We start from the raw sequence: 27,554 nt of genomic DNA on the forward strand, positions 1-27,554 counted from the left end.
ATTGTTCGGCTGAAACGGTCTCTGCCAAGCGCGCTGGCCCCGATTGTGGCGCTCCTCGCAGGGAGGGCAGAGCCGGGCTGGCTGCGGCGGCGGAGCGGGAACCCCGGGCTCGGCGCGAGGCGGTGCAGGGAGCATCTCCTGGGTTCTCACTGAAAGCCCCGAGTCATCACACACAAAACACGTGTCCCGCGCTCCGCAGGCACAGCTTAAATACCGGGGCTCCCACAGCGCCCGGAGGCCCCCCGCTCTGCGCGGCCGGGGCCGGGGCCGGGCGTGGGCGGCCTGCCCGAGCCTGCCGCTGCCTCCGCCCCCGCTCCCCAGGCCCGGGGTCAGCGCTTCACGCGGGCGGCTGCGGGAGAGCCGAGGCCGTGCTCCACCGAGGGGAGAGGTAACCGGAACCGGCCCTGCAGGGCTTTACAGATCACAATCAGCAGCTAGGGTTACCCCGGAGCAGATTGGCACAGCCAGGCCGCCCTCTGCCCGGCCAGACCCAGCACCTCGCGGCCGGCCGGCCCGGGCTCCGGGGGACCTCGGAGCTGGGCTCACACCTGGAGACGGCACCGGAGAGACACACCCAGGGCAGCAGGCACAGGTCCAGGCGTGTGTTGTTTTGGCTGGCTCAGTGGTCTAAAAAAAAAAATATATATATATATATATACACACACACACACACATTTATTTATTTATTTATTTATTTATTTATTTATTAAGAATTTTTGTGAGTTTATTTGAGCCAAACTGTCGACATATGCCGGAAAGCAGAACCTCAATGGATTGAGATAATGCTCCGGAGAATGGAGGGTTACATTTGTATTTATACATTGCAATCAAAGGAGGGACATAGGTGGGTGACGTGAAATTCATTGGTGATGGAGTAAGGAGGCGGGAGAAAGCAAAGCGGTGGGAAACCCCTGGGATCGGATAAAAAGTAAAAGGATGGCCTCATACTTAGGTGAGTGCAGGAACAATTAACATGATAGCGAAGGAATTTGAGGCATCTGTCTTGGCGCCCACCACATTTGGTTGTGCCCCAGGGACTTAAAAATATATATAGTTTTTTTTTTTATCATTTGCCAGTCAGTGTTTAAAAATGAGATTTTGCATTTTGAAAGGACTCCGTTTCCTAGTCTTTCGAATCAGGAGGCTGGGTTCTGCTGAGCCCTCGTCTGTGTGTGCTGAGAGTCAGCCGGGCCCGGCCCGGGTGGCCCCCCAGCCCACTGGCCTCTGGCCTTGCGCTCCCTGTCTCCTCCCGGGGCGCCCCCTATGGTGCCTGACTGCCTGCGTTGTGAGTTTGTGACTTCTGCCCTGGACGCTCTAGAACAGGAAGAAAAAGCCAGTGGGTAACGAAAGCCAGGCACGAGCACAGAGGCACGTCGGTGTTCTCACTCTGGGCCTCGGTGTCTGTGGCAGCAGCTTCCTCTCCTGAAGCTCCCGGTGACCAGTTCGTAGAACGGCGACAAGCTGCCCCCAGGAGGAAGGAGAACCAGGGGAGGGGAGGAGGCAGGAGGCAGAGCCAGGTCTGCAGCACCCGCAGCGCGGGCGTGGCCGGCCACATGGTGGGGCAGGGCGAAGGCGCAGGGGTGGAATCTCACCCAGCCGGTGTGGCTCCCTGCTGGAGCATCGCCCTGTGACCCAGGAGGTCACAGTTCGATCCCCGGTCAGGGCTCAGGCCCTGGTTGCAGGCTCAGTCCCCAGTGTGGGGCGTGCAGGAAGCTACGGATCCATGATTCTCTCTCATCGTTGATGTTTTCTATCTCTCGCTCCCTCTCCCTTCCTCTCTGAAATAAATTTTAAAAAGTGGGATTCTAGCCGAAACCGGTTTGGCTCAGTGGATAGAGCGTCGGCCTGCGGACCGAAGGGTCCCAGGTTCGATTCCAGTCAAGGGCACGTACATTGGTTGCGGGCACACCCACGGTGGGGGGTGTGCAGGAGGCAGCTGGTCAATGTATCTCTCCTTGATGTTTCTACTTCTCTATCCCTTCCTCTCTGTGAAAAATCAATAAAATAAAATGTTTTTTTTTTTAAAGTTTAATCCTTAAAACAATTGTATGAAGAATCTACATTTTTTTTAAATGGGATTCTAGTTGGAAAAAAACTTCTAACCTTTAAAAAAAAAAAAATGTATTCCTAGAAATTAGATGTATACTTTTTGACCTTTTCGACTATTCTCCGTGTGATAGCCCGTGCGTTGTACCACCTGCCCCCACGTCAGCATTAAGGCAGATGGAGAGACCGTCCATCCGGCCATCTGCTCCGTGGGGAAGCAGCGGGACCCAGGACAGGCCGGGCAGGCCACACTCACTGGGTTAGCATCTGATGGCCTGGAACTTGCATTTGGTTAGCATCTGATTGCCTAGTGCTTGCATTTCTCGCCCGCTCCCAGGTCCTGCGGGATGCTGGCCTGAGGCTCTCTGCTGGGGTCAAGGGCGGGGGGGGGGGGGGGGGGGTACAGGGTGAGCCGGGACGGTGTCCTGGGAGAGCTGGCTGGCCAGGCTGCCCGGCTTCCGGTGGGAACCAGGCCTCCTGGCGATGCGGCAGACCGAGCGGTGGGCCCAGGAGGCCGGGGTTGCCATGGATTCCGACCTGGCCTGTGGCAGGAGAGGAGGCAGTGCTGTCCCGCCTCATTCACCATTCCCCTCGTCGCTCCGCCGCTCCATCCTGCAGCGCGGGGGGCCCTTTGGCTCCGGCCGCGTTAACCCCGTCCCGCAGGGGCACACGCGGCCGCCGAGGGGCGTGCGGAACCGAGGACGCTGAGAGCACAGAGCTCAGGGTCAGGCTCAGCAGGGGGCCTGGTGCAGGGAGTGAGGGCTCCCCAGCTCCGTCTGTTCTGTCCCGGGAGTGTTGAGCGTCCTGGAAGAGGGAGCCCTCCTGGAGGCTGTGGACTCCGGGCGATGACAGCGTGTCATTGTCGGCTCCTCCGCTCTCACGGCTGTGCCCCTCTGGCGGGGGAGCTGGAGAGGGGGGGAGGCTGTGCATATGGGGGGACAGAGGGTATGTGGGAGCCCCGTGCACGGTCTGCTCAGTTTTGCTGAGAACCCACATCGCTCTGGAAAACACTCTGCTAATGGGCGGTTTTAAAAAATAAATAAATAAAATCCTATTGGTGCTGCGCTGTCCTGCAGAGCCAAACCAGCCCAGGAGAGCGGCTGGGGGAGGGGAGTGGAGAGGAGGAGGAGACGGCGGGAGTGCGGGCCGTCCAGGTTGAGTGGCGGGTGTCCCGCCTGTGATCTGCCCGCTCCCTGCTCTAGATCCCTCTGATGAATAGACTCCGTCCTGCTCCTCCGTGCTGAGCGGCCCCACGGCTTCCCTCCCGGGCCCGCCCTGTGGTTTAGAGCAGCCCTGCTCTCACTGCTTCCTTCGCGCTCACTCGCCGATCTCCCAGGGATCGTGTTAAAATTCAGCGGATCTCCCAGGGAACGTGTTAAAATTCCGACCGGGTTCAGGGGGGCTGGGTGGACCTGAGCTCCCTGGTCCCCAGGTGATGCTCACGGTGCTGGTCCGCGGACCGTCGCCATGGAGACGCAGAGGTCTGTGGCTCTGGCGCGGAGGCCAGGTTTGGATGGGGGGTTTGCCGGTTGGTGGCTGTGATTTTTCCCCCCGGCACATTGTGTCACTGGTGCCTCCGTCGTGTCCTTGGCGCCTCTGTGGGCAGTTGTGAGGGTTCAGCGAGCAGAGGAGGCCTGGGGGGTCAGTGGAGACGCAAACAGACGCTGACTGCCAGGAGTGAGCTCTCCCAGACGCCCAGCCCCAGCTCGGTTCGCAAGGTATTTCAGCCCGGCGGCTGCCTTGGGCTCCGGGCCCGCTCAGCTACCAGTAAGTGCAGCAAAAATAGCAGCAGAGAAAACGAAGGAAACGTTGAATCGTGACTGAACAGCCCTAAATCCCTGCCCACCACTCCCGGGGGCGTCCTCGGGCCCCCCGGAGCCCCAGCCACAGGACTGCCTTCCTACTGTGTGTGTGTGCTGTGGGTGCGGACAGGACACTTTCAGTACTTTTTGACCACAGTTTGTTTGTTTGTTTTGTTTTGTTTTTAAATATATTTTATTGATTTTTTACAGATAGGAAGGGAGAGGGAGAGAGAGTTAGAAACGTCGATGAGAGAGAAACATCGACCAGCTGCCTCTTGCACACCCCCTTACCGGGGATGTGCCCGCAACCAAAGTACATGCCCTTGACCGGAATCGAACCTGGGACCTTTCAGTCCGCAGACCGACGCTCTACCACTGAGCCAAACCGGTTTCGGCTGACCACAGTTTGTTAGTTAGAATATGGCATGTTGTTGGGTGGGTTTTTGTGTGTGTGTGTGTTTTTTTTTTTGTATTTGTTTTTTTGTTAATTCTCACCTGAGAATATTATTTCCATTGATTTTTAGATTGAGTAGAGGAGAGGCTGGGAGGGAGGGAGGGAAACATGGATGTGAAAGAGACATAGCTAATGATTGCCTCCCACACTCAGCCCCAAGGCGGGCAGGGATCGGGACTGAGCATACAGCCCAGGCAGGTGCCCTTGACTGGGGACCGGACCCGGGACCCTTCGGCGTGGGGGGCCGACCCTAACCACTGAGCACAGGAGCCACGGCAGGTGGGTGGTTTTTAAAGAACTGGAAATAGCCGCAGGGTTTGGGTGGTGGCTGTGTCGGTCGTTGGAGGTAGGAAGCATGCCCAGCGAGAGGACCGGAGCGGTTTGGGCCTGTCCCTCCGCCGCCGGCGAAGGGCAGTAATTAGGCTTATCGCCGCCCGTCACAGACACCCCACTCCTTCCCCGCGCTCCCGTCTGCCGGCGCGTCTGCCCTCCGTGGCCTCCTGCCCTCCTGTCGCTGCGGACGGGCGGGGCGGCGGCTGTCTTACTGCACACACCCATCGCCGCCTTCACTCCCCCCCCCCGGCCCTCCGGCCCACCCGCTCAGTCCATTCCTCTTTTTTTTTTTTTTTTTAATATTTTTTATTAATTTTTTTACAGAGAGGGAGGGAGAGAGATAGAGAGTTAGAAACATCAATGAGAGCGAGACATCGACCAGCTGCCTCCTGCACACCCCCTACTGGGGATGTGCCCGCAACCACTGTACATTCCCCTGACCGGAATCGAACCCGGGACCTTCCAGTCCGCAGGCCGAGGCTCTATCCACTGAGCCACGCCGCTGTCAGCTCGGTTCCATTCTGGTGTAAGTGCCGGTCGGAAGGCTGCCTGCCTTCCCCGCTCCCTGGAAGCTCCGTGCGGCGGGCCAGGCCCCCTGTGCTCACCGCGGTCCGGGCCGGACAGCCAGCCTGCCTCAGGGGGGTGCGGGTGGCCGGGCGGAGGGAGTCCGGGTGGCCGGGCCGGTGGGGGCGGGCTCACAGGATCGAGGGAGGGACCGTCCCTGGGACCTGGTGCCAGTCTGTGTTGGTTCGCGTCCCAGCTCTGCCCCGCGGTGCGACCCGGAGGGGTCTCTCCGGAGCCTCAGGGTCCTCTCCTGTCAGGGCGGGTGAGGGGAAGTGCCCGGCCCCCGGAGTCAGTGCGAGTTGGTAAAACCCGCGTGTGAAGCGCTGGGCGCGGTGCCCAGGCCAGTGGTCGGCAAACGCATCCATCAGCAGAGCCACGTGTCAACAGGACAACGGTTGACATTTCTTTGGAGAGCCAGATTTTTTAAACTTAAACTTCTAATGCCACTTATTCTTCAAAATAAACTCGCCCAGGCCGTGGTGTTTTGTGGAAGAGCCGCACTCAAGGGGCCAAAGAGCCGCCTGTGGCTGGCGAGCTGCCGTTTGCCCACCACGGGGCTGGGACGCAGGAACAGACTCTGCCAGGGAGGCGCCGAGGGGGCGCATGAGGTGTCCCCCCTTGTTCTCGTTCCCCAGTAAGCTTTCTCGACAGGCGGGACCAGACACCCGGAGCCATCGCCGTCGTGTTCAGATACGGCCTTCCTCGCCGCCCTCTGTCTCGGGAAGCCTGGCTGGCACCCACCCGTCCCCTTCTCTGGGCGCCCACCCACCCCGCACCCTTCTCTGGGCGCCCACCCCGCCCCCTTCTCTGGGCGCACACCCCGCACCCTTCTCTGGGCGCACACCCCGCACCCTTCTCTGGGTGCCCACCCCGCCCCCTTCTCTGGGCGCCCACCCCGCCCCCTTCTCTGGGCGCACACCCCGCCCCCTTCTCTGGGCGCACACCCCGCCCCCTTCTCTGGGCGCACACCCCGCCCCCTTCTCAGGGCGCACACCCCGCCCCCTTCTCTGGGCGCCCACCCCGCCCCCTTCTCTGGGCGCACACCCCGCCCCCTTCTCTGGGCGCACACCCCGCCCCCTTCTCAGGGCGCCCACCCCGCCCCCTTCTCTGGGCACCCACCCCGCCCTTCTCTGGGCGCCCACCCCGCCCCCTTCTCTGGGCGCCCACCCCGCCCCCTTCTCTGGGTGCCCACCCCGCCCCCTTCTCTGGGCGCCCACCCCGCCCCCTTCTCTGGGCGCCCACCCGTCCCCTTCTCTGGGCGCCCACCCCGCCCCCTTCTCTGGGCGGGTGGCCTGGGAGGGGAGCCTTCCTGCTGCTGCTCCTGACTCCCTGCCCGGCTCCCTCCCACCTGGGCTCCGTGTGTGGCCTCCCGGGGAAGGGCAGGTGCCAGTGCCTCCTGTCTGGGCATAGGCCCTGGGCCTGCCTGGGCCTCAGCCCTGCTGTGCTGGGTGGGGTGGGGGATGAGGGTCCAGACAGGCAGGGGGTGGGGGTTTGAGAGTCGGGCAGGCTGGGTGAGGTTGGGTAGGAGTGAGGGTCCGGGCAGGCTGGGTGGGGGGGGGTGGGAGGGGTGAGGGTCCGGGCAGGCTGGGTGGGGGTGGGTGGGGTGGGTAGGAGTGAGGGTCTGGGCAGGCTGGGTGGGGGTGGGTAGGAGTGAGGGTCCGGGCAGGCTGGGTGGGGGTGGGTAGGAGTGAGGGTCCGGGCAGGCCGGGTGGGGGTGGGTGGGGTGGGGGGGGTGAGGGTCCGGGCAGGCTGGGTGGGGGTGGGTGTGGGATGAGGGTCCGGGCAGGCCGGGTGGGGGTGGGTGGGGTGGGGTGGGGTGAGGGTCTGGGCAGGCTGGGTGGGGGTGGGTGGGGGTGGGGTGGGGTGGGTGGGGGTGGGGTGGGGTGGGTGGGGTGGGGTGGGGTGAGGGTCCGGGCAGGCTGGGTGGGGGTGGGGGTTGGGTGGGGGGGGTGAGGGTCTGGGCAGGCTGGGTGGGGGTGGGTAGGAGTGAGGGTCCGGGCAGGCCGGGTGGGGGTGGGGGTTGGGTGGGGGGGGTGAGGGTCTGGGCAGGCTGGGTGGGGGTGGGTAGGAGTGAGGGTCCGGGCAGGCTGGGTGGGGGTGGGTGGGGGTGGGGTGGGGTGGGGGGGGTGAGGGTCTGGGCAGGCTGGGTGGGTGGGGGGGGTGGGGGTCTGGGCAGGCTGGGTGGGGGTGGGGTGGGGGGGGTGAGGGTCCGGGCAGGCTGGGTGGGGTGGGGGGGTGGGGTGGGGTGGGGGGGTGGGGTGGGGTGGGGGGGTGGGGTGGGGTGGGGTAGGGGGGGTGAGGGTCTGGGCAGGCTGGGTGGGTGGGGGGGGTGAGGGTCTGGGCAGGCTGGGTGGGGGTGGGGGTGGGATGAGGGTCCGGGCAGGCTGGGTGGGGGTGAGGGTCCGGGCAGGCTGGGGGGGGTGGGGGGGGATGGGGTGGGGTGGGGTAGGGGGGTGAGGGTCTGGGCAGGCTCCCGGCGGGCAGGGTGGTGGTTAGCCCGGAGCCTGCCCTCCTGTGAGCTCGCCGTCCTGCTGCTGTTAGTCACCTCCCTAACAAAGCTGGCTTTTGGCTTCTGGGACAGCTGATTTCCAGGGGATTATTTGTGTTACACACTTTAATGCTTTTTAATAGCAAATTCCTAATTAAATGGAAAGTCCTTTTGGAAGCGAGGGAGCAGCAGCTGCCGCAGGGCCCAGCGCGGCACTGGCAGCCGGGGGAGGGGGCGGCGTGTGAGCCCGGGGTCGGGCGGGCGGCACCGCGGGCTGTGGGCGCCTTCGGCACCTGCAGCTGGAGAAGCGGCTCCTGGTGCCCAGGAGAGGAGGGGAGGAGGGGAGGAGGGGAGGAGGGGGAGGAGGGGGGAGGGGGAGGAGGGGGAGGAGGGGGAGGAGGGGGGAGGGGGAGGGGGAGGGGGGAGGGGGGAGGGGGAGGAGGAGGGAGAGCCGGCTGAGGGCAGGGATGTTAGGAGCCGATTGGTGAACCTCAGAAACACTGGTTTGGGGTGGAATCTGGGGCTGAGGAACCGAGCGGATCAAATAAGGGAAGCCGTGAGAAGTGTAAACAGGCCTGGGCCCTGGCTCAGGCCGAGGCCTCGCGTGTCCGGGGGGAGGACCGGGCTCGGCGGCGGCTCGGTGCCGGGTGTCAGGCTCCGCTGGTCCCGCCGTGGAGGGCGGGGGGCCGGGCGGCGGCCGGCCCGGCCCGGGAGCCGCTCGGACCCGAGAGGGGGCCGTTGTGTGGGGGAGAGAAGAGGTGGGTTTCCCCGTATCCGAGGACGCGGCCGGCTGGCTCGGTCCGGGCTGTTCCTGAAGCGCCCGGCGAGGTGCCCCTGCGCGGCCCGGGGTGGGCCCGCGCGGAGGCCACACAGAGCAGCTCTGGGGACAGGGCTTTCCTTCCCACCAGGCGAGCTCAGTGAGGGGAGGGACGGGACCGGCTGGCCGCCCCGCAGCCGGCGCGGGGAGCTGTGCTTGCATCGGAGCGATGCTCAGCGCCTGGCACTGAACCCAGAGCTGGCTCTGTGGGCAGCAGCCGGAGGGAACTCGGGCGTCAGGCTGGTTTTCTGCCCGGGAGCTCGGGGCGGGCGGGGCGTGGGAGGGCTCGCGCGCCAGCCTTGTCCGCGGGGGCCGCGTGGCCCTCACCGGCTCCGCCGCGGCCTCCCGGACCCGCCCGGTCTCTCTCCCGGGCTCCACGGTCCGGGGCCCGGGAGTGTGGGCCGCTCCACGTGTCTCACGGGGAACGGGGGTGCAGCCCGGTCTTTGGAGACAGAGAGAGCTGGGCTCACATCTTCACCCACCCCCGTATCTTCGGCCTTTGTTCCTGCCCTAGCCAGTGTGGCTCAGTGGACAGAGCATCGGCCTGTGGACGGAAGGGAGCTAGGTTCGATTCCACTCAAGGGTACATACCTCGGTGGCAGGCTCAAGCCCGGACCCGTTGTTGTTGTATGTTCCCGAGCCTCCCGTGTCCTCCTCTGTGGGACAGGGGTAATACCATCGTTTGGTGGTCGTCAGAAATAATAAACGGGGTCCTTCCTAGCCCTAAACCCCCCAGCACAGGGTCTGGCGCATAGTAGGCACTCAGTACATGCCTGCAGCGTAAGTGATGGATGCCGGGGGCTTACAGAAGGCCTGCGCATAGTAAGCACTTAATAGAAGGGTTCCTGGTTGTTGTTTTTTTTAACATATTTTATTGATTTTTTACAGAGAGGAAGGGAGAGAGAGAGAGCTAGAATCGTCGATGAGAGAGAAACATCGACCAGCTGCCTCCTGCACACCCCCCCCCACCGGGGATGTGCCCGCAACCAACGTACATGCCCCCGACCGGAATCGAACCCGGGACCCTTCAGTCCGCAGACCGACGCTCCACCACTGAGCCAAACCGGCTTCGGCTAGAAGGGTTCCTGTTGTTTTGCGTATTGCCTCTCAGGCTCTCCCTCTTGCCATTCTCCGTCCCCCCTCGGTAAGCCTGGTGCCGTCCCTGGGCATCGCGCTGTCACTCCTCCTATCCCAGGACCACCTTCTCTCGGACCAGCCCCTCCGAAGGTCCCCGCTTCTCTCCGTCGTCTTAGCTGCGTCTTCTTAGCCGCGAAGCTTGTCTGAGGGGGTGACCGGGGCGCCGAACCCGGGGTCTGGTCACCGAGGCTGCATGACCTTGGCTGGGGGAGCACGGGGAGCCGGCGAGGCTGGCGGAGGGGGGTGGGCGCGGGTCCCTGGGGAGGAAGGGAGGGGGTCTGCAGGTTCTCGCTGTTAACGTCTGTCCGTCTCCTCTCTCGCAGTGCGCCTCCATGACAGCATTTCCGAAGAAGGGTTCCACTACCTCGTGTTCGACCTGTAAGTGCACTTTGTGAGGACACCGGGCCTTTCCTTCCGCCGGGCCTTCCGCCTCGGCCCCAAGGGGAGAGGGTGACTTTGAACTTCCTCTGGCAGCGGCGTGCTGCTGAGGGCCCCCCGGGCTCTGAGCCCCAGGACAGGCATTGCTGTCGCCTTTCTGTGCAGCAGCTCGTCTTGTGCAGATGCTTTTGACGTGTCTCTCCTCCGCGTGTTGTCCTCCGTGGAGAGACAGACTGCAGCTCTTTGCACGACCCGAAAAATTCTGCGAATGCGTAGGTAGCTTATGTTAGTGGTAAACCGGGCTCCAACCGGCCGCCCCTCCACTTGGTTGTAGTCTAATATCTTAACAGTGGGTGTCCCTTCACCTCCGGAAATGCCTCTTTGGTATTTTCAGGGTTGGGTCTCAGTCCTTAGTCCCATCGTTCGTCAACTTCACGCAGCAGGTCTGTTCTCTTTGGGCAGCTGGATCTTCGTGTTTGTGTTGGTCTCAAAGCGAAGCCTTTCTGAGGAGGGCAGTTATTTTCTCTTAGGTCCCGGGCTAGTCATCTCTGCCGGAGCATTAGCTCTCTGGGGGTTCTACAGGCAGATGCGCAGGAGCGAGGGGAGGCCCAGGTCATGGGAGGGCTGAGTGTGAGCTGGGCTCCCGGAGGACATGCCGTGGAGGGGGTCCGGGTTTCTTTAAAAGCCGTTGTGCAGTGTGACGGTTACCTGCCGGGGCTGGGGTTGGCTGGCTGTCTCGCCTGCCTCCTCTGACCCTGTGTGCGTGCTGGTTGCAGGGTCACGGGCGGAGAGCTGTTTGAAGACATCGTGGCCAGAGAATACTACAGCGAAGCCGACGCCAGGTGAGGTGGCGGGGACCCTGTCAGTAGGTGTGAATCTTGGCCCTCTTAGGGGACCGGTGTCTGCTCGAATCGTCGTTGGGGGAGATCAGAGGGCTCTTGTCTGGACAAAGGTTCTGTGCATTGTGTGGGTGATACCAAAAGGTAAAAACTCAGCACCTTGCAGACCAGATTTTTTTTCCCAACGCTCCTACAAGCCTCCACGCCCATCGCCCCCAAATCCCTCTCCTGTGCACTGCGTATACTTGCAGGCATGCCCAAGGCTTGTCCCTGCCCCTTCTCTTTCCTTTGACAAATCCCACCGTGTATAAAGAAAGCATCCTGCCGAAACCCGTTTGGCTCAGTGGATAGAGCGTCGGTCTGCGGACTGAAAGGTCCCAGGTTCGATTCCGGTCAAGGGCATGTACATTGGTTGCGGGCACATCCCGGGTAGAGCGTGTGCAAGAGGCAGCTGGTCAATGATTCTCTCTCATCGATGTTTCTAACTCTCTATTCCTCTCTCCTCCTCTCTGTAAAAAATCAATAAAATATATAAATTAAAAAAAAAGAAAAAAAGAAAAAAAGAAAGCATCCTGGGGGTGATCCGGAAATGGGGGGGACATGGTTTATCGCCCAAAGCGTTAATAATCCAGCCAGGAACCTTGCGGGAGACTTCAGCCTTGACCGTGGCCAGCCCCGCGGGCCTGGGCCTGAGGGCCGTTCCCTGCCACACCTCAGCCCCAAGCCCTCGGTGGAAGCCCTGGCCGCTCCTTTCTGTGACACAGCAGATTCCTCCCGCACCACAGCTCTGGGCGCCGGCTGGCCTGCCTTTCCCACCTCGGCTCCTCCCCCCGCCCCGACTTTGCTCCGAGGGTGATGTCCCTACAACCTGGTTTTGATATCCTGCCTGTAGCTCATCGGGCGGGCACGTGTGGCAGCTCTGGCCGCCTCCGAGGAGGAGCCCAGCTTCCTCACAGCATTTCTCAGCCGGAGAGGCCATTGTTTGCTGATCAACTTCAGATGCTCGGCCTCAGGAAGAATTCTCAAGTGGGGAGCTGGATTCCAGTGCCAGCAGGGGAGGACGAGGCTGCGGGGGCGGGGCCCGGGGAGGTGGTGGTAGCTCAGGGATCTGGCGGGGAGGAGGGAGAGCTTGGGGGGGTGGGGATGACTGTACCAGTGGGCTTGGCCTGGCTCTGCTGGGACACTTCGCACTTTTGCCATTTTTGGCCAGAAGGCGCTCCCTGCTAGCCGGCTCTGTTCGGCTCTGTTCTAATTATACATTTTGGCGGAAGTGCCTCTTCAGCTCAGCCCGTTTGGCCTCCTCGTGGGCTGTCCGTTTGGCCTCCTGGTGGGCTGTGTCCTTTGGGGAGGCCTGAGCCCCCAGGAACCTCAAAAGCCCCTTTGGCTCTTGTGCAAGACCCATGGTCAGATTTTAAGGAAGGAGTCCTAAGTCTGGGTCACGCTGAAATCGGTTTGGCTCAGTGGATAGGTCCCAGGTTCGATTCCGGTCAAGGCCATGTACCTTGGTTGCGGGCACATCCCCAGTAGGGGGTGTACAAGAGGCAGCTGATGGATGATTCTCTCTCATCGATGTTTCTGACTCTCTATCCCTCTCTCTTCCTTTCTGTAAACAATCAATAAAATATATTTAAAAAAAAAAATAAGTCCAGGTCACCAGCCCAGCACCCCCAGACCCTGCAAGCCTGGTCCGTATGCCTGGTTTCTTCAACCTCAACCTTGGGGCTAGATTTTTTAAAATTATTATTATTTTTTTTAACTTTTTTTAAATTATTATTTTTTTTTAATATGTTCTTATTGTTTTCAGAGAGGAAGGGAGAGGGAGAGGGAGAGGAACATCAATGATGCGGAACTCGCAAGCGCTTCCCTTGTCCTCTTCCGGGGATGGTGACTCGGCCGTTCACCGTGGCCCAGCGTTGGGCACGCCGTCGGAGGCGGTCCCGCCACGCGGCCTTTAGCAAAACTAGGCCGTCCCGGTCCCCTGGCAGTACAACTGTTTGCCTTTGTACCAAGGAGGTTAGGAAAGCACCAAAGTCTGCATGTGGGGCGTGCCCAGGCCGACTCCGCGGAGTCCGTGCCGTGAGACCTGCAGTTCTAATGAGCTTGTCTGAAACGAAGAAAACGTGTCCGCGGGGCCTGTGGCCGGCCCACGTGTGCTAAGCGTGTCCGTGACGGGGTCAGCGTGCTTTCCTCATCGAGGAGCAGGAAATCCTGGTGGAAGCATTGAAGGCACAAAGCACCGAGTCAGAAAGCTAAATACATTTGGCCAGGACCGGTGTGGCTCAATGGATAGAGCGTCGGCTTGGGGACTGAAGGGTCCCGGGTTCGATTCCAGTCAAGGGCATGTACCTTGGTTGTGGGCATATCCCCGGTAGGGGGTGTGCAGGAGGCAGCTGATTGATGACTCTCTCATCGATGTTTCTAACTATCTCTCTGTCTTCCTCTCTGTATAAAATCAATGAAATATATTTAAAAAAAAAAAAAAGAAAGCTAAATACATTTGAAAGGGAAGCTCTCTTTGAGTGATAAAAGCAATTGAGAGGCTAAAGGAAACATCAGTGATGATAGAGAATATTGATCGGCCCCCAGGCTCCCTTCTGGGGATCCAGCCTGCAACCCCAGGCATGTGCCCTGACTGGGAATTGAACCGTGACCTCTTGGTTCATAGGTCAGCTCTCAACCACTGAGCCACGCCGGCTGAGCGGGCCAGAAGACTTTGTTGTGAGGCGCCCTCTGTACCTTGTAGAGGTTTAGAAGCATCCCTGGCCTCTACCCACTAGATGCCAGTAGCACCCAGCCCCTCAGTTGTTGTGACAGTCAGGAAAGTCTCCAGGCATTGCCAAATGTCCCTCGGGAGGCTGAATTGTCCCCCAGTTTTCATCGCTGCTCTAGACTGTCGACACTCTGCCAAGAGTTTGACTGTAAGTGGGGCAGGAATGGTTGGGAGTTGGGCAGCCTCATTCAAGACTCTGCATGACTGTGACTATCTTAGTTTGTCTTCTTTTTTCTTTTTCTTTTTTAAAAATATATTTTATTGATTTTTTTTTTTTTTTTTTACAGAGAGGAAGGTAGAGTGACAGAGAGTTAGAAACATCGATGAGAGAGAATTATCTACCAGCTGCCTCCTGCACACCCCCTACTGGGGATGTGCCCGCAACCAAGGTACATGCCCTTGACCGGAATCGATCCCGGGACCCTTCAGTCCCACACTCAATCCACTGAGCCAAACCGGTTTCGGCAGTTTGTCGTCTTCTATGCAAAATCATTATCAGGCATGCTTCTTTAGCTACTCTGTTTTGTTAACGATTTTTTATGAGTGTATTTGAGTGAAACTGATAACAATTACCAGGAAGCAGAATCTCAACTGGTTGAGAAAATTCTCTAGAAAATGCCAGTTTTGCCACTTACTTTATACATCAGAATCTAAAGGCAAGCCGAAAGGGGGTTACATGAAATCCATCGGTGATAGATTAGGGAGGGAGGAGAAACCAGAGGAGGAAATCTCTGGGATTGGATAAAAAGCAAACCAAATGGACACTTCTTTCACATCTGTGGATATAGTAACATGACAAAAGCAATGAAGGGATTCGTGGTGCCCTGCTGTGCTGGCTGTGCTTTGAGAAGTGGGGTGGGGGAGAGGGGAGAGATTGTTTTGCAATCCAAGGCTGTGTTATCAAGGATGTTATTTTAGATTCGCAAAGATGACAGGCTCAGGTAAGGTGAAGATTGACCTTTGCTAGAGGAAAATACTGCCTTAGGCCATAACTACCCTCCATGAGCTGCTTTGAGTTTAGAAAGTTTTAGTTTCAGACCATCCTCTGGTTACTTTTGGTTTCTGAGTGTGTAAAGCTGCCACGCAGGCCTCCCGTGAACTTGTCAGGTTTAGTAGGCGGCCCCTTTTTTGTCCACACTTCCCCCTTTTGGCCACAAATCAGTCCACAGGATGCATCGGTGACCAACCTTTTGGTTGGATAATGTGGTCCCACAGTGCTAGGCAGGCTCATTCTTAGGAAGTCTGAGTGTCTTTTTCTCGCTGAAGCATGGACCATTGAGGATGGGACAAGACTATAAACTTGGATGAAAGTCAAGGCTGAATTTTTCTCAAAAGTGAAAAGCAGATACAGTGGAACTTAATTCATTCCAGAGGGCTGTTCAAGAAGCGATTGGTTTGAAAATCAATCATTTTTTCCCATCAGAAATAATGTAAATGGGCCGAAACCAGTTTGGCTCAGTGGTAGAGCATCGGTCTGCGGACTGAAAGGTCCCAGGTTCAATTCCAGTCAAGGGCATGTACCTTGGTTGTGGGCACATCCCCAGTAGGGGGTGTGCAAGAGGCAGCTGGTCGATGGTTCTCTCTCATCGAAGTTTCTATCTCTCTATCTCTCTCCCTTCCTCTCTGTAAAAAATCAATAAAATATATTAAAAAAAAGAAATAATGTAAATGGAATTAACACATACACACACCTTTTTTTTTTTTTTTTTTTTTTTTTTTTTTTTAATCCATTCTGGACCCCCAAATGATTCCCTGGGTTTGTGGGGGTTTTTGTTTGTGGGTTGTTTTGTTTTGTGTTTTTTTTTGTGTGTGTGTTTATATTTTTATTGATTTCAGAGAGGAAGAAAGAGGAAGGAAGAGGGAGGGAGAAACATCAATGATGAGAAAGAGTAATTGATGAGCTGCCTCCTGCATGCCCCCCATTTGGGGATCAAGCCTGCAATCTGGGCATGTGCCCTGACTAGAGTTGAACCGTTGAGTTCCTGATTGATCCTGATTGGACGATCCTGATTGATCGTTGCTCAACCACTGTGCCACCTTGGTATTCTTGATGGCCTCTTTATGTTTTAAAATGTGCTGATCTTCGCCTTCCCCAGCCACAGAAGCATTCTCTCCTCTGCTTTCCGCCTAAGATGTGTTCTCAGTCATGCTGAGGTATCCGCTTGAAAGGGCGGTCCATTCCCAAAACCAAAGTTTGGGGCCACAACTGAGACATTTTCTCTATGAACAACTTGGTCAAGAACCGAACTGTTCGAGAAGGGAGATTTTTGAGAAACAAGGTTTGACTGTAAGTGGGAGGCAGTCAGGTCCTCTGGACCTTCATTTCAGAAAAACAATATAGGCCGTTTTTAACCTATACGCTCTCATAATCCGAGTTTTACTGGCCTCACTTTTCTATATTTTGTGTCTAGTAGGACATTTATTTATAGTTTGAGGGCACACTGTGTACGTGGGTGCTCTGGGCCCCTTGGAGGTACATGGTTCCTTAAAGATGTCTGTGTGCTGGTTCGATCTCCCCCGCCAGATGGCAAACTTTAAGGCCGGCTCTGGGCCTGGTGCCTGTGTGGTGCCTGTGGGCGCCCAGTCAGTGTTTACGTGAACGTGCGTTCACCCACCCCAAAACAACGCAGGTTTGGTTGGACTCTCCTTGCCACCACAGGCCTCTCCCCCGAGAACAGAGGGGAAAAGAGAAGACAGGAAGGGGTGGGCTGTCCCCTCTCAGGGGCCTGGGGTGTCTCCAGTGTCTTGGAAACAAACTGGGTTGTGTTGGACCTTCAGTCTTGGGAGGCGTGGCGGACGCTGTCCTAGTTGCTCCTTTGCGGTTATCTATCGGGAGACTCTGGACCAGGGGTCCTCAAACTTTTTAAAGTGGGGGCCAGATCACGGTCCCTCAGAGAGCTGGAGGGCCGGACTATATGAACTACTAATCCCTACTGTAACACCTCGGCTGCGCTCACTGCCCAAAAAACCTGGCGGGCCGGATCAGACTCCCCTGGGGGCTGCATGTGGCCCGCGGGCCGTAGTTTGAAGACCCCTGCTCTGGACAGTCCACGCAAAATCTGCCTGGGACTCCGGTCTTCTCCTGTAAAACGGGTTGAGCCAGATAAGCGGTTCTCAACCTGTGGGTCGCCTAAGACCATGGGAAAACACAGATATTTACGTTACGATTCATAACCGGAGCAACATGACAGTTAGGAAGTAGCAACGAAAATGGTGTTATGGTTGGGGGTCACCACAACGTGAGGAACTGGATTGAGGGGTCGCGGCACTAGGAAGGCTGAGAGCCGCTGAGCTGGAGGATGTCCCGAGCCCAAGGTTACGTCTTCCTGCTCAGCGATTTCCCGTGAACCCGTGCTGCAGGTCCTCCATGCTTGGGTCCACGGCCTGTGGTGGTGAAGGAGGTGGTTTAAACCCTCACGGACATTCCTCCTCCTTCTGCTTTCGCAGCCACTGTATACACCAGATCCTGGAGAGCGTCAACCACATCCACCAGCACGACATCGTCCACAGGGACCTGAAGGTACTGCTCCGGCTCCCGGTTTGCTTTCCTGCTCGCGAGGTGTTGTCGCCACCTGGTGCCGGACGGCGGTACTGCGCGGGCCCGCCGACACTGGGCTCCCTCTGGGCCTGAGGGGTAGGCGAGGGCCTCACAAGGTTCCGTCTTCTCCTCCTCACGCAGCCCGAGAACCTGCTGCTGGCGAGTAAATGCAAGGGCGCCGCCGTCAAGCTGGCCGACTTCGGCCTCGCCATCGAGGTGCAGGGCGAGCAGCAGGCTTGGTTCGGTAAGCGTGACCCCAGTCTTCCTGGAATGCGGCCCCCGCCCTTCCTCCTCTTCCTGGTCGGCCTTCCTCCTCCAGCACCAGCGGCCAGACCCTTAATGGCCCCGGCCTCCTCGGGGACGGCCCTGCGTGACTCAGGGCAGGCGTCTGGCTGTTGTCGGCGCCGCAGCCTCACTGCCCCTGGGGAGCGCGGGTGGGCGTTCCTGGCAGGCGGGTGGACGTGCCCTCTGATTGCGGTTCCGGGCATGTCCCGGGAGCGTGAGGAGCCAGAGCATCCGAAGCGAGAAGGGGCCGAATCCGGTGTGGCTCAGTGGATAGAGCGTCGGCCTGCGGACTGAAAGGTCCCGGGTTCGATGCCGGTCAAGGGCATGTACCTTGGTTGCGGGCACATCCCCAGTGGGGGGGTGTGCAGGAGGCAGCTGATCGATGTTACTCTCTCATCGATGTTTCTCATTCTCTATCCCTCTCTCTTCCTCTCTGTAAAAAATCAATAAAATATATTTTAAAAAAAGAAGAAGAAGAAGAAGAAGCAGCGAGAAGGGGCTTGGGAAACCGTACTGGGTTTAAGGACTGTCAGTGGGTCCCGTGAGAGAGAGCGTGGGCTCAGCGTGCCTCCTCCTCTCCCTCCTGCTGCAGGCTTTGCTGGCACCCCGGGCTACCTGTCCCCTGAGGTCCTGAGGAAAGACCCCTACGGAAAGCCCGTGGATATCTGGGCCTGCGGTAAGCCCACTCCCCCGCGCAGCTCTTCGGGGTTCGGGGCCCTCGGTGGCGAGAGAGAGCCCCGCGCTCCTCTGCGGGCCCGCGGGCGGGCGGGCGTCTGGGACACGGAGGCCATGGTGTGTGCTCGCGCCCCGGGAGGGCTGTTCCCCCAGCCCGGCTCCCCACACACTTTCTGTCCTGAAGAGGGATGTGCCCCGCCCTGGAGGATGGGCTGTGCCTCAGGACCCCCCGGTGTGGCATGGCGTCACCGGGAGTGAGTGACGGCGCAGCGGGAAGGGCTGGCGGCCCGCGCCCCTGGCTGGGCTCCGCCTCTGCCTCCGCTCGTGGCCCGGGCATGCCGGGCGGCGCTGAGACCGTGTGGGTTCTCCTCGGTTCCTGGGCAAAGTGAGTGACGCACCCCCGTGGCCCGTGTCCTGTCTCGTAGGAGTCATCCTGTATATCCTCCTGGTGGGATACCCTCCCTTCTGGGACGAGGATCAACACAAGCTGTATCAGCAGATCAAGGCCGGAGCCTACGACGTAAGGGCCCGCTGGTTCCCACCCCGGGGTCTCTTCCCCGGGAAGGGGCAGGGTGCCGGGAGGGGCGGGGGCCTGGAGGACCCGGCGGCTGGCACACAGGTCTCCATTCTTGCCACCCACTGTCCCAGGGAGCGGCTTTTTTTTTTTTTGCAGCCATTCTTGGTGTTGGTACAGCCAGGAGCCCGCTGAAGCCCTGGGGCATTCCGCTGAAGCCCTGGGGCATGGAGGGGTGGCGTGCCGGCTGACCTGGGGACGAGGCGTCTGGCAGCCTCCTCCGCAGCGGTGGGGCCCGGGGCCCGTGGCGGAATCGCTGCTTCCTCCCAGGAGACGGGCCGGGCTGACCCAGGAGATGCTGGAGCCCCTTTCCCGCTCTGAGCTCATAGCCCAGTATTCTCACCGTGACCGCCGGCTTCCCATCCTGGCGCGGGGGCCGGGGTCCCCCAGGCTCCTCTCACCCATCCCCGGGCGGCGTTCGGCGTAGCCCCCGCTCCCCCGCTGACGAAGATGGAGCCCGCCTGCCAGGGTGCGAGGCTCACCGGTTTCACACCCTGCCTGCCCTCTTTTCTGCTCCTTAGTTCCCATCGCCAGAGTGGGACACGGTGACCCCAGAAGCCAAGAACCTGATCAACCAGATGCTGACCATAAACCCCGCCAAACGCATCACGGCTGACCAGGCGCTCAAGCACCCGTGGGTCTGCGTAAGTGCCGTCACCCGGGGCGGAGGAGGCCCGTGGGCCCTCGCACCCGCCTCCCCCGTTCCATTCACGAGCGGAGAAGAGTTATTCTGGGCCCTGAGCAAGGACTCAGAGAGAGGGAGGGGCCCGAGTCAGCGGACATGGCGCGGAGGGGTTCCGGGGACACGTGGGGCCAGTGGGCCTCTCCCCGCCTCCCTCCCCTTCACTTGTCCGGGGGGAGTTGGTTCTGATCTTGCTCGAGGGCCTAGGCTGATGGTGCAGACTCTGGGTGGTGGGTGAGAGGAAGCAGCTGGCACAGCCCAGAGTGAACTGCATAGTCAGACTTCAGCTCTCATACAAACTCCAGTGGAAACGTAACCAAGACTCGGCAGGAACGAAGGGGGCCCCTGAACAGTTAAAAAGAGCACCTGAGGGTCAGGCACGAAGCTCCCCCCGGGAGAGCCCCGAGGCTCTGGGTGTGGGTCAGCGCAGTCTCCTTTCCACACACAGTCCAAGCGAGCTGGAATTACCTGTTCACGCAAAGCAGAGGCTTAACTGTCTGCTACAGTTAGGCCAGGGGTCGGCAAACTCATCCGTCAACAGAGCCAAATGTCAACAGTACAATGATTGAAATTTTTTTTTTCTTCTTTTAAAGATTTTATTGATTTTTTTATTGATATATTTTATTGATTTTTTTACAGAGAGGAAGGGAGAGGGATAGAAAGTTAGAAACATCGATGAGAGAGTAACATTGATCGGCTGCCTCCTGCACACTCCCTACTGGGTGTGTGCCTGCAACCAAGGTACATGCCCTTGACCAGAATCGAACCCGGGACCCTTGAGTCCGCAGGCCGACGCTCTATCCATTGAGCCAAACTGGTTTCAGCTGAAATTTCTTTTGATAGCCAAAATTTTTTAAACTTAAACTTCTTCTAATGCTACTTCTTCAAAATAGACTCACCCAGGCCGTGGTATTTTGTGGAAGAGCCACACTCCAGGGGCCAAAGAGCCACATGTAGCTCATGAGCCGCAGCTTGCCGACCACGGAGTTAGGCCATGCGACAGCCACAGTGCATTGATGTATTATTCCTGTGTTTACTGATTGCCTCTTGGTGCTGGTCGCCCTGTGGGAGCTGGAGATACAAAGACGAATGAGGCACAGTCCCTCCCCCAAAGATCTCACATTATCCAGGGAGACGGGCACTCCAACACACAGCCACTCTGTGATGTGACAAGTGCCTAGAAGCATCTAATGAGTGCTTAGGTGCACCTGCTGTCTCTGAGGGAGGGAGGATTGCCGAGGGCTGCATGGAGGAGGTGGCCAGGCGTTCCTCAGGATGGTAACCTGCAGACAGGTTAGCTTGGGCCAGGGTGAGAGGCCACCGGAAACTGGTGCGTTTAAGCTAGGGGTGTCGAACTCAATCAGAGAAGGGGCCAAAATCTAAAATCCAGCCTAAATCGCGGGCCGAATGGTTTACTGAACAGTCATAAACTGACAATGTCATAAACTGACAGCGGAGTGCAGTGATGACAGCGCGGTGCGGGCCACATTGCAAGGCCTGGCGGGCTGGATTTGGCCCGCGGGCCTTGTGTTTGACACATGTGGTTTAAGCAATGCTAGTTTGCACGAGAATGAAGCCCATACACGTTTCTGCCGAAGGAGTTCAGGTTTTATTCTGAAAAAATAGGGAGCCGTTTGTAATTAAGGAAAACCACTTTGGAGGCTGTGTAGGAAATGGGTTGAAAAGGAAAAAGGCCCCGAAACCGGTTTGGTTCAGTGGATAGAGCGTCGGTCTATGGTCTGAAAGGTCCCAGGTTCGATTCCGGTCAGGGGCATGTACATTGGTTGCGGGCACATCCCCGGTGGGAGTTGTGCAGGAGGCAACTGGTTGATGCTTCTCTATCATTGATGTTTCTAGCTCTCTATCCCTCTCCCTTCCTCTCTGTGAAAAATCAATAAAATATATATAAAAGAGAGAGAGAGAGAGAGAGAGAGAGAGAGAGAGAGGGAGAGAGAGAGAGAGAGAAAAGAAAAGGAAAGGAAAAAGGCTCGGGCGGGGGCAGAGAGCTCAGGACGCTTGTGATTGTCTCAACAAAACCAGGTGAGGCCTCAGCGGAGGATAACGGTTTGGGCAGTGTGGCAGGAAGAGGAGGATGTGTGGGAGTCGGCATCAGAAGAATGGAGTGACGCCTTGGATTTGGGGAGAAGAGAGAGGGCTCTCTGGGGACTGCCAGGCTTGAGTTGATCACTGACGGACGGCTCTGCCATTCACTGACCCAGAAGAAACCCAGGGAGAAGCCAGATTGTGAGAAAAAACACGATGGTTTTAGCTTTGCACACACTGAGTCCGGTGTCCGAGGACCTCCGGCTGGAGACGTCCCGAGGGTCGTTGGAAACATGGCTCTGGAGACTGGAAAGGTGAACGTTGGAGTGCAGGCAGGAATCGTTTTCGTACAGGTGGTGGTGAGGCTGGCTTCTTTGCCAGTTGACGTTTTCCTGTGGGCTCGTGTGAGAGGAGAGATGGCCACGGAGCGTAGCATGTCCTGCCGGAGGTAGGGGAGCCTGCAGCGGGACTGAGGATGAGAACTGCTGTGCAGGAGGAGCAGGAGCAGGAGGCCCTCAGAAGCAGGGCTTTTAGTCCGGGAGCTTCTGCAACCGCACGCTTTAGAGCAGTTGTTGGCACAGTGATCGCAGACCTCTAGTGGTTCGTGAGGTCCGAAAGGACGGTGACCACTGCTTCAGAGAGTCCAATAAAGACAGGAAAGAGCCGAAACCAGTTTGGATAGAGCGTCGGTCTGTGGACTGAAAGGTCCCAGGTTCGATTCCGGTCAAGGGCACGTACCTTGGTTGCGGGCACATCCCCGGTAGGGGGTGTGCAGGAGGCAGCTGGTCGATGTTTCTCTCTCATTGACGTTCCTAGCTCTCTATCCCTCTCCCTTCCTCTCTGTAAAAAATCAATAATATATATATATATATTTTTAAAAACTTAAAAAAGACAGAAAAGAACCTATTGGTGTGACCGACAAGAGGCCACTGTTTCATGTGTGGCTGACAGAGGCCGGGAGGGAGGCCTGTCAGCCTGTCTTCTGGGAGGAGAAGAGCGGACGGGGCTGAAGGGGAAAGGAGTGGTATTTCTTAGAAAAGACTGACGGATGGGCGAGGGGAGTTTCAACATTTTTGTTGAAGGAGGGGCTTGACTACAATAGATAGGTTGCAGGGAAGGGTATAATCTGGAGAAAGGGGTTAAAAACATGAGCTGATTGCGGACGCGAAGGTCTCGGTAGCTCAAAGCCCAGGTGGGGGGTCAGCGCTGGGCGGGAGGGAGGGATGCTGCTGCGGAGGCCGATGAGGTGCAGGCGGGGGACAGGCGGCCTGGGGGTGGGGTGTTGAGCTTGAGGCTGTCCTTCCTCTTAGGGCAGAAGCTGACGCCCTGGAGGAGGAGGTGGAACGAGAGAGGAGGTTGGGAGAGTTGCTTTGGAAACCAGGAAAGGGAGCAGCCGGGGGGTGGGGGGGGCTGTAGAGTGGCCCCATGTTGTGGGTTCCAGGCTGGATGGGGTAGGGGATGTCTGTCTTTTTTTTTTTTTTTTTAAATATATTTCTTTATTGATTTCAAAGAAGGGAGGGGAGAGAGAAAGAGAAACATCAATGATGAGAGACAGCCATTGATTGGCTGCCTCCTGCACATCCCCCACTGGGGATGGAGCCCGCAACCCAGGCATGTGCCCTTGGCTGGAATCGAACCTGGGACCTTTCAGTCCGCAGGCTGACGCTCTATCCCCTGAGCCACGCCGGCTAGGGCGGGTGTCTCTTTCTTGCCGGCTGGCCAGGGCTAAGCAGCAGCAGCAAAGGGAGGTGGTGAGTAGCTGAAAATGGGCTCTCAGGAACAGGGATGTAGGGGGGCCTGGGGGCCTGGGGCAGGCCCCTCCCTCCGCTCCCCTGTCTGTCTCGGTGGCCGCCGAGGGCATCGCCGGTCTGCGCTGTGTGGTGACCGGTGCCCCTGAGTCATCGGAGAGATGCGTATCACGTCCCTCGAGGGAAGTTAGCCCCAGGACGGTTAGGAAGATTTCCTTCCAAAAATGATAAAAAGCTCCTGAGATCACAGCTTCCTTTAGGTCCCTCTAGGCCACGTGTGTCAAACACAAGGCCCTCGGGCCAAATCCAGCCCGCCAGGCCTTGCAATGTGGCCCACACCGCGCTGTCATCACTGCACTCCGCTGTCAGTTTATGACATTGTCAGTTTATGACTGTTCAGTAAACCATTCGGCCCGCGATTTAGGCTGGATTTTAGATTTTGGCCCCTTCTCTGATTGAGTTCGACACCCCTACTCTAGGCTAAGGTGACCAGACGTCCCACTTTTGGCGGGCGGGGCAGTCCCGATTTTCAACAATGTGTCCCGCGTCCCGCGGCATTTTAAAAAAAGTCCCGATTTTTGGAAAGATTCTTTTAAATCTTTTGAACTTTTTTTTTTGTTGTTAATATATTTTATTGATTTTTTTTTTTTACAGAGAGGAGGAGAGAGGGATAGAGAGTTAGAAACATCGATGAGAGAGAATCATCGACCAGCTGCCTCTTGCACACCCCCTACTGGGGATGTGCCCGCAACCACGGTACATGCCCTTGACCGGAATCGAACCTGGGACCTTTCAGTCCGCAGCAGGCTGACGCTCTATCCACTGAGCCAAACCGGTTTCGGCTCTTTTGAACTTTTTTAAAACGCTGCGGGACAGATGGTTAAAAGTCGGGACGTCTGGTCACCTTATGCTAGGGGGGCGCTCAGAGGGGTTCCTCAGGAGGAGCCAGGGTTCTCTGTCCAGAGCGGGCCCCCGGGCTGTCCTCACCGCTCCGGCAGTAAGCGGGGCTGCGGAGGCAGGCCCGGGGGTCACAGCGGCAGGAGCCCCCGTCCTCGGCCCCGCCTCCCCGCGGGGCTGAGCGTGCTCCTCGGGCCCCTCCTCCCGGCCCGGGGGTCACAGCGGCAGGAGACCCCGTCCTCGGCCCCGCCTCCCGGCGCAGGGTGTCTCACGGTCCTTCCTCGTCCTCCCTCACCCTGAGTTCTGGGCAGAGCTTCTGCTCTAAAAGCATCTTCGCGCCTGTGACCTCATGGTATCCTCTGGGCGGCTCCGGGGCGGCTGCGTGCGTGGCCGTCTGTCCGTGCAGGGACCAGGGCGAGGGCCCGAGAACCCGCCTGGGGACTCACGGGCCTGCCTGCCTGCCTGTCTGTCCTTCAGCAACGGTCCACGGTGGCGTCCATGATGCATCGCCAGGAGACGGTGGAGTGCTTGCGCAAGTTCAATGCCCGGAGGAAACTGAAGGTGAGTCCTGCCTCCGGGGCTCCCGGTGCCCTGACGGCGTCCCTTTGACCGTGTACCCCCTGCCCCCTCCCCCCTAGCCCCATCATGGCAGGAAGCTCGGTGCACAGCGTGGGGTCCTGGGAGACCTGCTGTCCTCAGGCTCCCGCCGGCAGCCGCCCCTGCCTGGGACCGGGCTCCCCTCTCCCGGAGTCCGTCCGTCCGTCCGTCCGGCGGGATTCACAGTCCCCTCCTCTCCCCCAGGGTGCCATCCTCACGACCATGCTCGTCTCCAGGAACTTCTCAGGTACGTCCTCCGGCCACGCACTCCGGTTCCGTGAGGTGAGTGGGTCCGGGCGGGGCGTCTGGTGGCCGCCGGACCAGGAGGACAGGACCCTCTGCCGCCGGGCCCGGGGCCTGGTGTCCGGGGGCTCTCCTTGGACTCAGGTACAGGAGCCCTGCTCCCGGGCACCTCCCCGGAATTCGGATTGAGCGCTCCGAGGCACTCTCAGCACGCTCAGGTGTTAGCCCGTGTCCAGGGAGCCGGAGGAGGTGCCGGGGACACGGAGGTGAGAGGCAGGGAAGTCGTTTGCAGACCGAGATGCTCTCTCCTCCGCTGAGTCTGTCCGAGGAGAGGTGACGGACAGACGCCTCCCCGGGGGTGTGAGCCTGTCCAGCCCCGGTGCTCAGCCTGCGCTCCGGGACACGAGCTGTGAGAGGGCAGAGGTGGAGGGTGGAGGGGAAGGCCCTCACTTAAATGTGCATGAGGAACTAGGAGAGCTGGGACCGGTACTTTGTAAATCACACTTGACATTTCTTTTCAAGATGCAAGGCACTCCGCCTCCTCCCCACCCGGCCCCCGGCCCCGCCCCGCCCCCTCATTGTGTGCCCTCCGCTGGGCAGCACAGCAGCCTTTTCTGTGAGAGAGAGATTCGTGTCAGGCCTCACAGAAGACAGACGTTCGCTTCTCTGCTTGCCCTTTTCCCTGCTCTTCCCGCCCCCCAGCCCCTGGCCCCCGGGCCCGCTGCTCCGATTCTCCTGGCAGGACTCGCTCCCCGCTCTCCTCCCGCACTGCCCACTGCCGCGGAGAGAGGGGCGGCGGGAGGCTGGCACTGTGGCAGCCACTCCGGGCAGAGGCTGCTCCCTCGAACCCGAGTCCCGATGGGCTCGTCCGTGCTGGCTCCTGGCTCTGAGGAAGCCACGGGGCGCGGGCAGGGGGCCTCGGGCTGGTGCCGGGTGAGAGCCACAGGCCCCGGAGGGTCAGGCCTGGAGAGGGAGCCGAGAGCGCCCCCTGGGCCCTGGCGGGGGCTTGTTCCCAGGTTGTGGGCACCCAGGAGGGAAGGCCGTGGCCCTGGATTCACCCCTCGCCAGGGGAGCAGGAGGGCGAGGCCCACTGCTGCTGCTCACCCTCACAGCCTCGGCCTTCGTGGTGTCAGAGCCTTTTTCAGGGCATTTCTGGGCGGCCCCTAGAATGGAGATGTGCCCTCTCTGAGCGGAGGACGGACAGGCTGCTGGGAAGCCAGTAGCATGTGCCCGTCCCGGGGCCTCGGCCGCTGCGTCCGGAGGCCCGGCTCCGCTCCGTGTCCGCGCAGGGCGCCCCCCTGAGCCCTGAACGGCCTCCCTGAGCCCCCGCTGCCCGGCTGTCGGCCTCTGGTCCTCCTCGCCCGGCCAGAGCCAAGGCCCTGGGGGCTCAGGCTGACCCTTCTGCCCGCCTCGGGGGCAGGTGAGGCAGAGCCTGGCTCGGAGCTTCTGCAGAGAGGTGTGGCGGGGAGGACCCAGGAGGAAGGCCACCAGGGTGCTTTTCCAGGAACGGGGAGGCTGTTCTCTGAGCGGACCCCAGGCAGGGTGCAGCTCAGCCGGAGCTCCGGCAGGCTGGCCGGTGGAGAAGTCAGGGCTTCGGCGGCCTGGGCTTTCTGTCGGGGCCTCGTTTCTTCGGCATCTGGACCCTTAGAACCTGGGAAATTCAGGGAAAAGCCGAGGCCCCCCCCCCCCCCCCTCCAATCCCCGCTCCCTGCCGGAGGGGGAGAGCAGCCGTCTCTGAGGAGCCGGGGGTGTGGCCCTCAGTGACCTCGCTGGGCCCTGAGTGCCGGTCTCTCTCAGTCCAGAATGCGGCCGGCCGGGAACGGCTGTCTGGAACCGCCCCCGGTCAGGCCACCAGGGAGGGGGCGGGGAGTGAGGCTCAGTGTCCTCGCGGCCTCCAGCCAGGGCGGGACCGCCTCTCCCCAGCCAGGCTCTAGACCCTCCTCCGAGGTGGTCACAGGACACGTGCTGGGGCCATCCCCCTCCGAGGGGAGCCGTGGCCCCCCCGCCCCGCCCCGGCTGCGCCCCGTCCCCCCGGGTCCCCAGACTGCTGCAGGGCCGGCTGCGCCCCGTCCCCCCGGGTCCCCAGACTGCTGCAGGGCTGGCTGCGCCTGCTCCTCGGCCTCCCCCGGCGCCTTGGCTCCCCAGCTCGGCCGGCTTGGCCACGCCGCCCGGACCCTGCGTGCCCGGGCCCTGCTGTGCGCGGGCGGGCGGGCGGGCGGCCCGCGGGCTCCCGGCCGGGGCATGCTCCTGCGGACTGGCCCCCGTGGCTTCGCGGCAGCGCTGGGCACTGAGAGACTGTATCCCCTCAGTTGGCAGGCAGAGCTCCGCCCCCGCCTCGCCTGCCGCGAGCGCCGCCGGCCTGGCCGGGCAAGGTACGTGGCATGAGTCCTCCCTGACCGACTGACCGACCGACCGCCTGCCTCGGCCCCCGCCACCCCGCCCGGAGGGCCAGCATGCCAGGCCGCGCACCAGGGAGGCGAGTCCCATGCTTGCGGGCTGAGATGGGCATGCCGATGGACCACCTAACTTGGCATCTGCGAGCGCATTGGTGTTACGGAGCCCCTAACCAGCCGTGCATGCTGGGCGCTTGCCGACTCGCAGGAGGCCGTAGCCTGGGGACTGGAGCGGGCGGCAGGAGGCTTTC

The 27,554-nt window shown here is 59.8% G+C and overlaps 1 protein-coding gene across 35 annotated transcripts in view; it reads left to right on the forward strand.

The window, feature by feature from the left end:
- Positions 1-27,554, forward strand: part of CAMK2G (calcium/calmodulin dependent protein kinase II gamma) — a 68,180-nt gene that overhangs the window by 15,794 nt on the left and 24,832 nt on the right. For 18 of the 35 annotated variants that reach the window (XR_014796849.1, XM_084904871.1, XM_084904854.1 and 15 more), the window contains exons 4-12: positions 9,965-10,019; positions 10,796-10,861; positions 17,076-17,148; positions 17,308-17,410; positions 18,044-18,127; positions 18,552-18,646; positions 19,222-19,344; positions 24,548-24,631; positions 24,872-24,914. Coding sequence is in view for 32 of the 35 variants with exons in the window: in XM_084904871.1 (XP_084760997.1) it covers positions 9,965-10,019; positions 10,796-10,861; positions 17,076-17,148; positions 17,308-17,410; positions 18,044-18,127; positions 18,552-18,646; positions 19,222-19,344; positions 24,548-24,631; positions 24,872-24,914 (726 nt within the window). In the remaining 3 variants the exon portion in view is untranslated. Of the gene's footprint in view, positions 1-9,964; positions 10,020-10,795; positions 10,862-17,075; positions 17,149-17,307; positions 17,411-18,043; positions 18,128-18,551; positions 18,647-19,221; positions 19,345-24,547; positions 24,632-24,871; positions 24,915-27,219; positions 27,283-27,554 lie in introns of all 35 variants that reach the window. The other 17 variants (XR_014796847.1, XR_014796848.1, XM_084904862.1 and 14 more) reach the window with 1 other exon arrangement.

The sequence above is a fragment of the Pipistrellus hanaki genome, assembly GCF_964339955.1.
Source record: "Pipistrellus hanaki genome assembly, chromosome: 14".
Taxonomy (NCBI): Eukaryota; Metazoa; Chordata; class Mammalia; order Chiroptera; family Vespertilionidae; genus Pipistrellus; species Pipistrellus hanaki.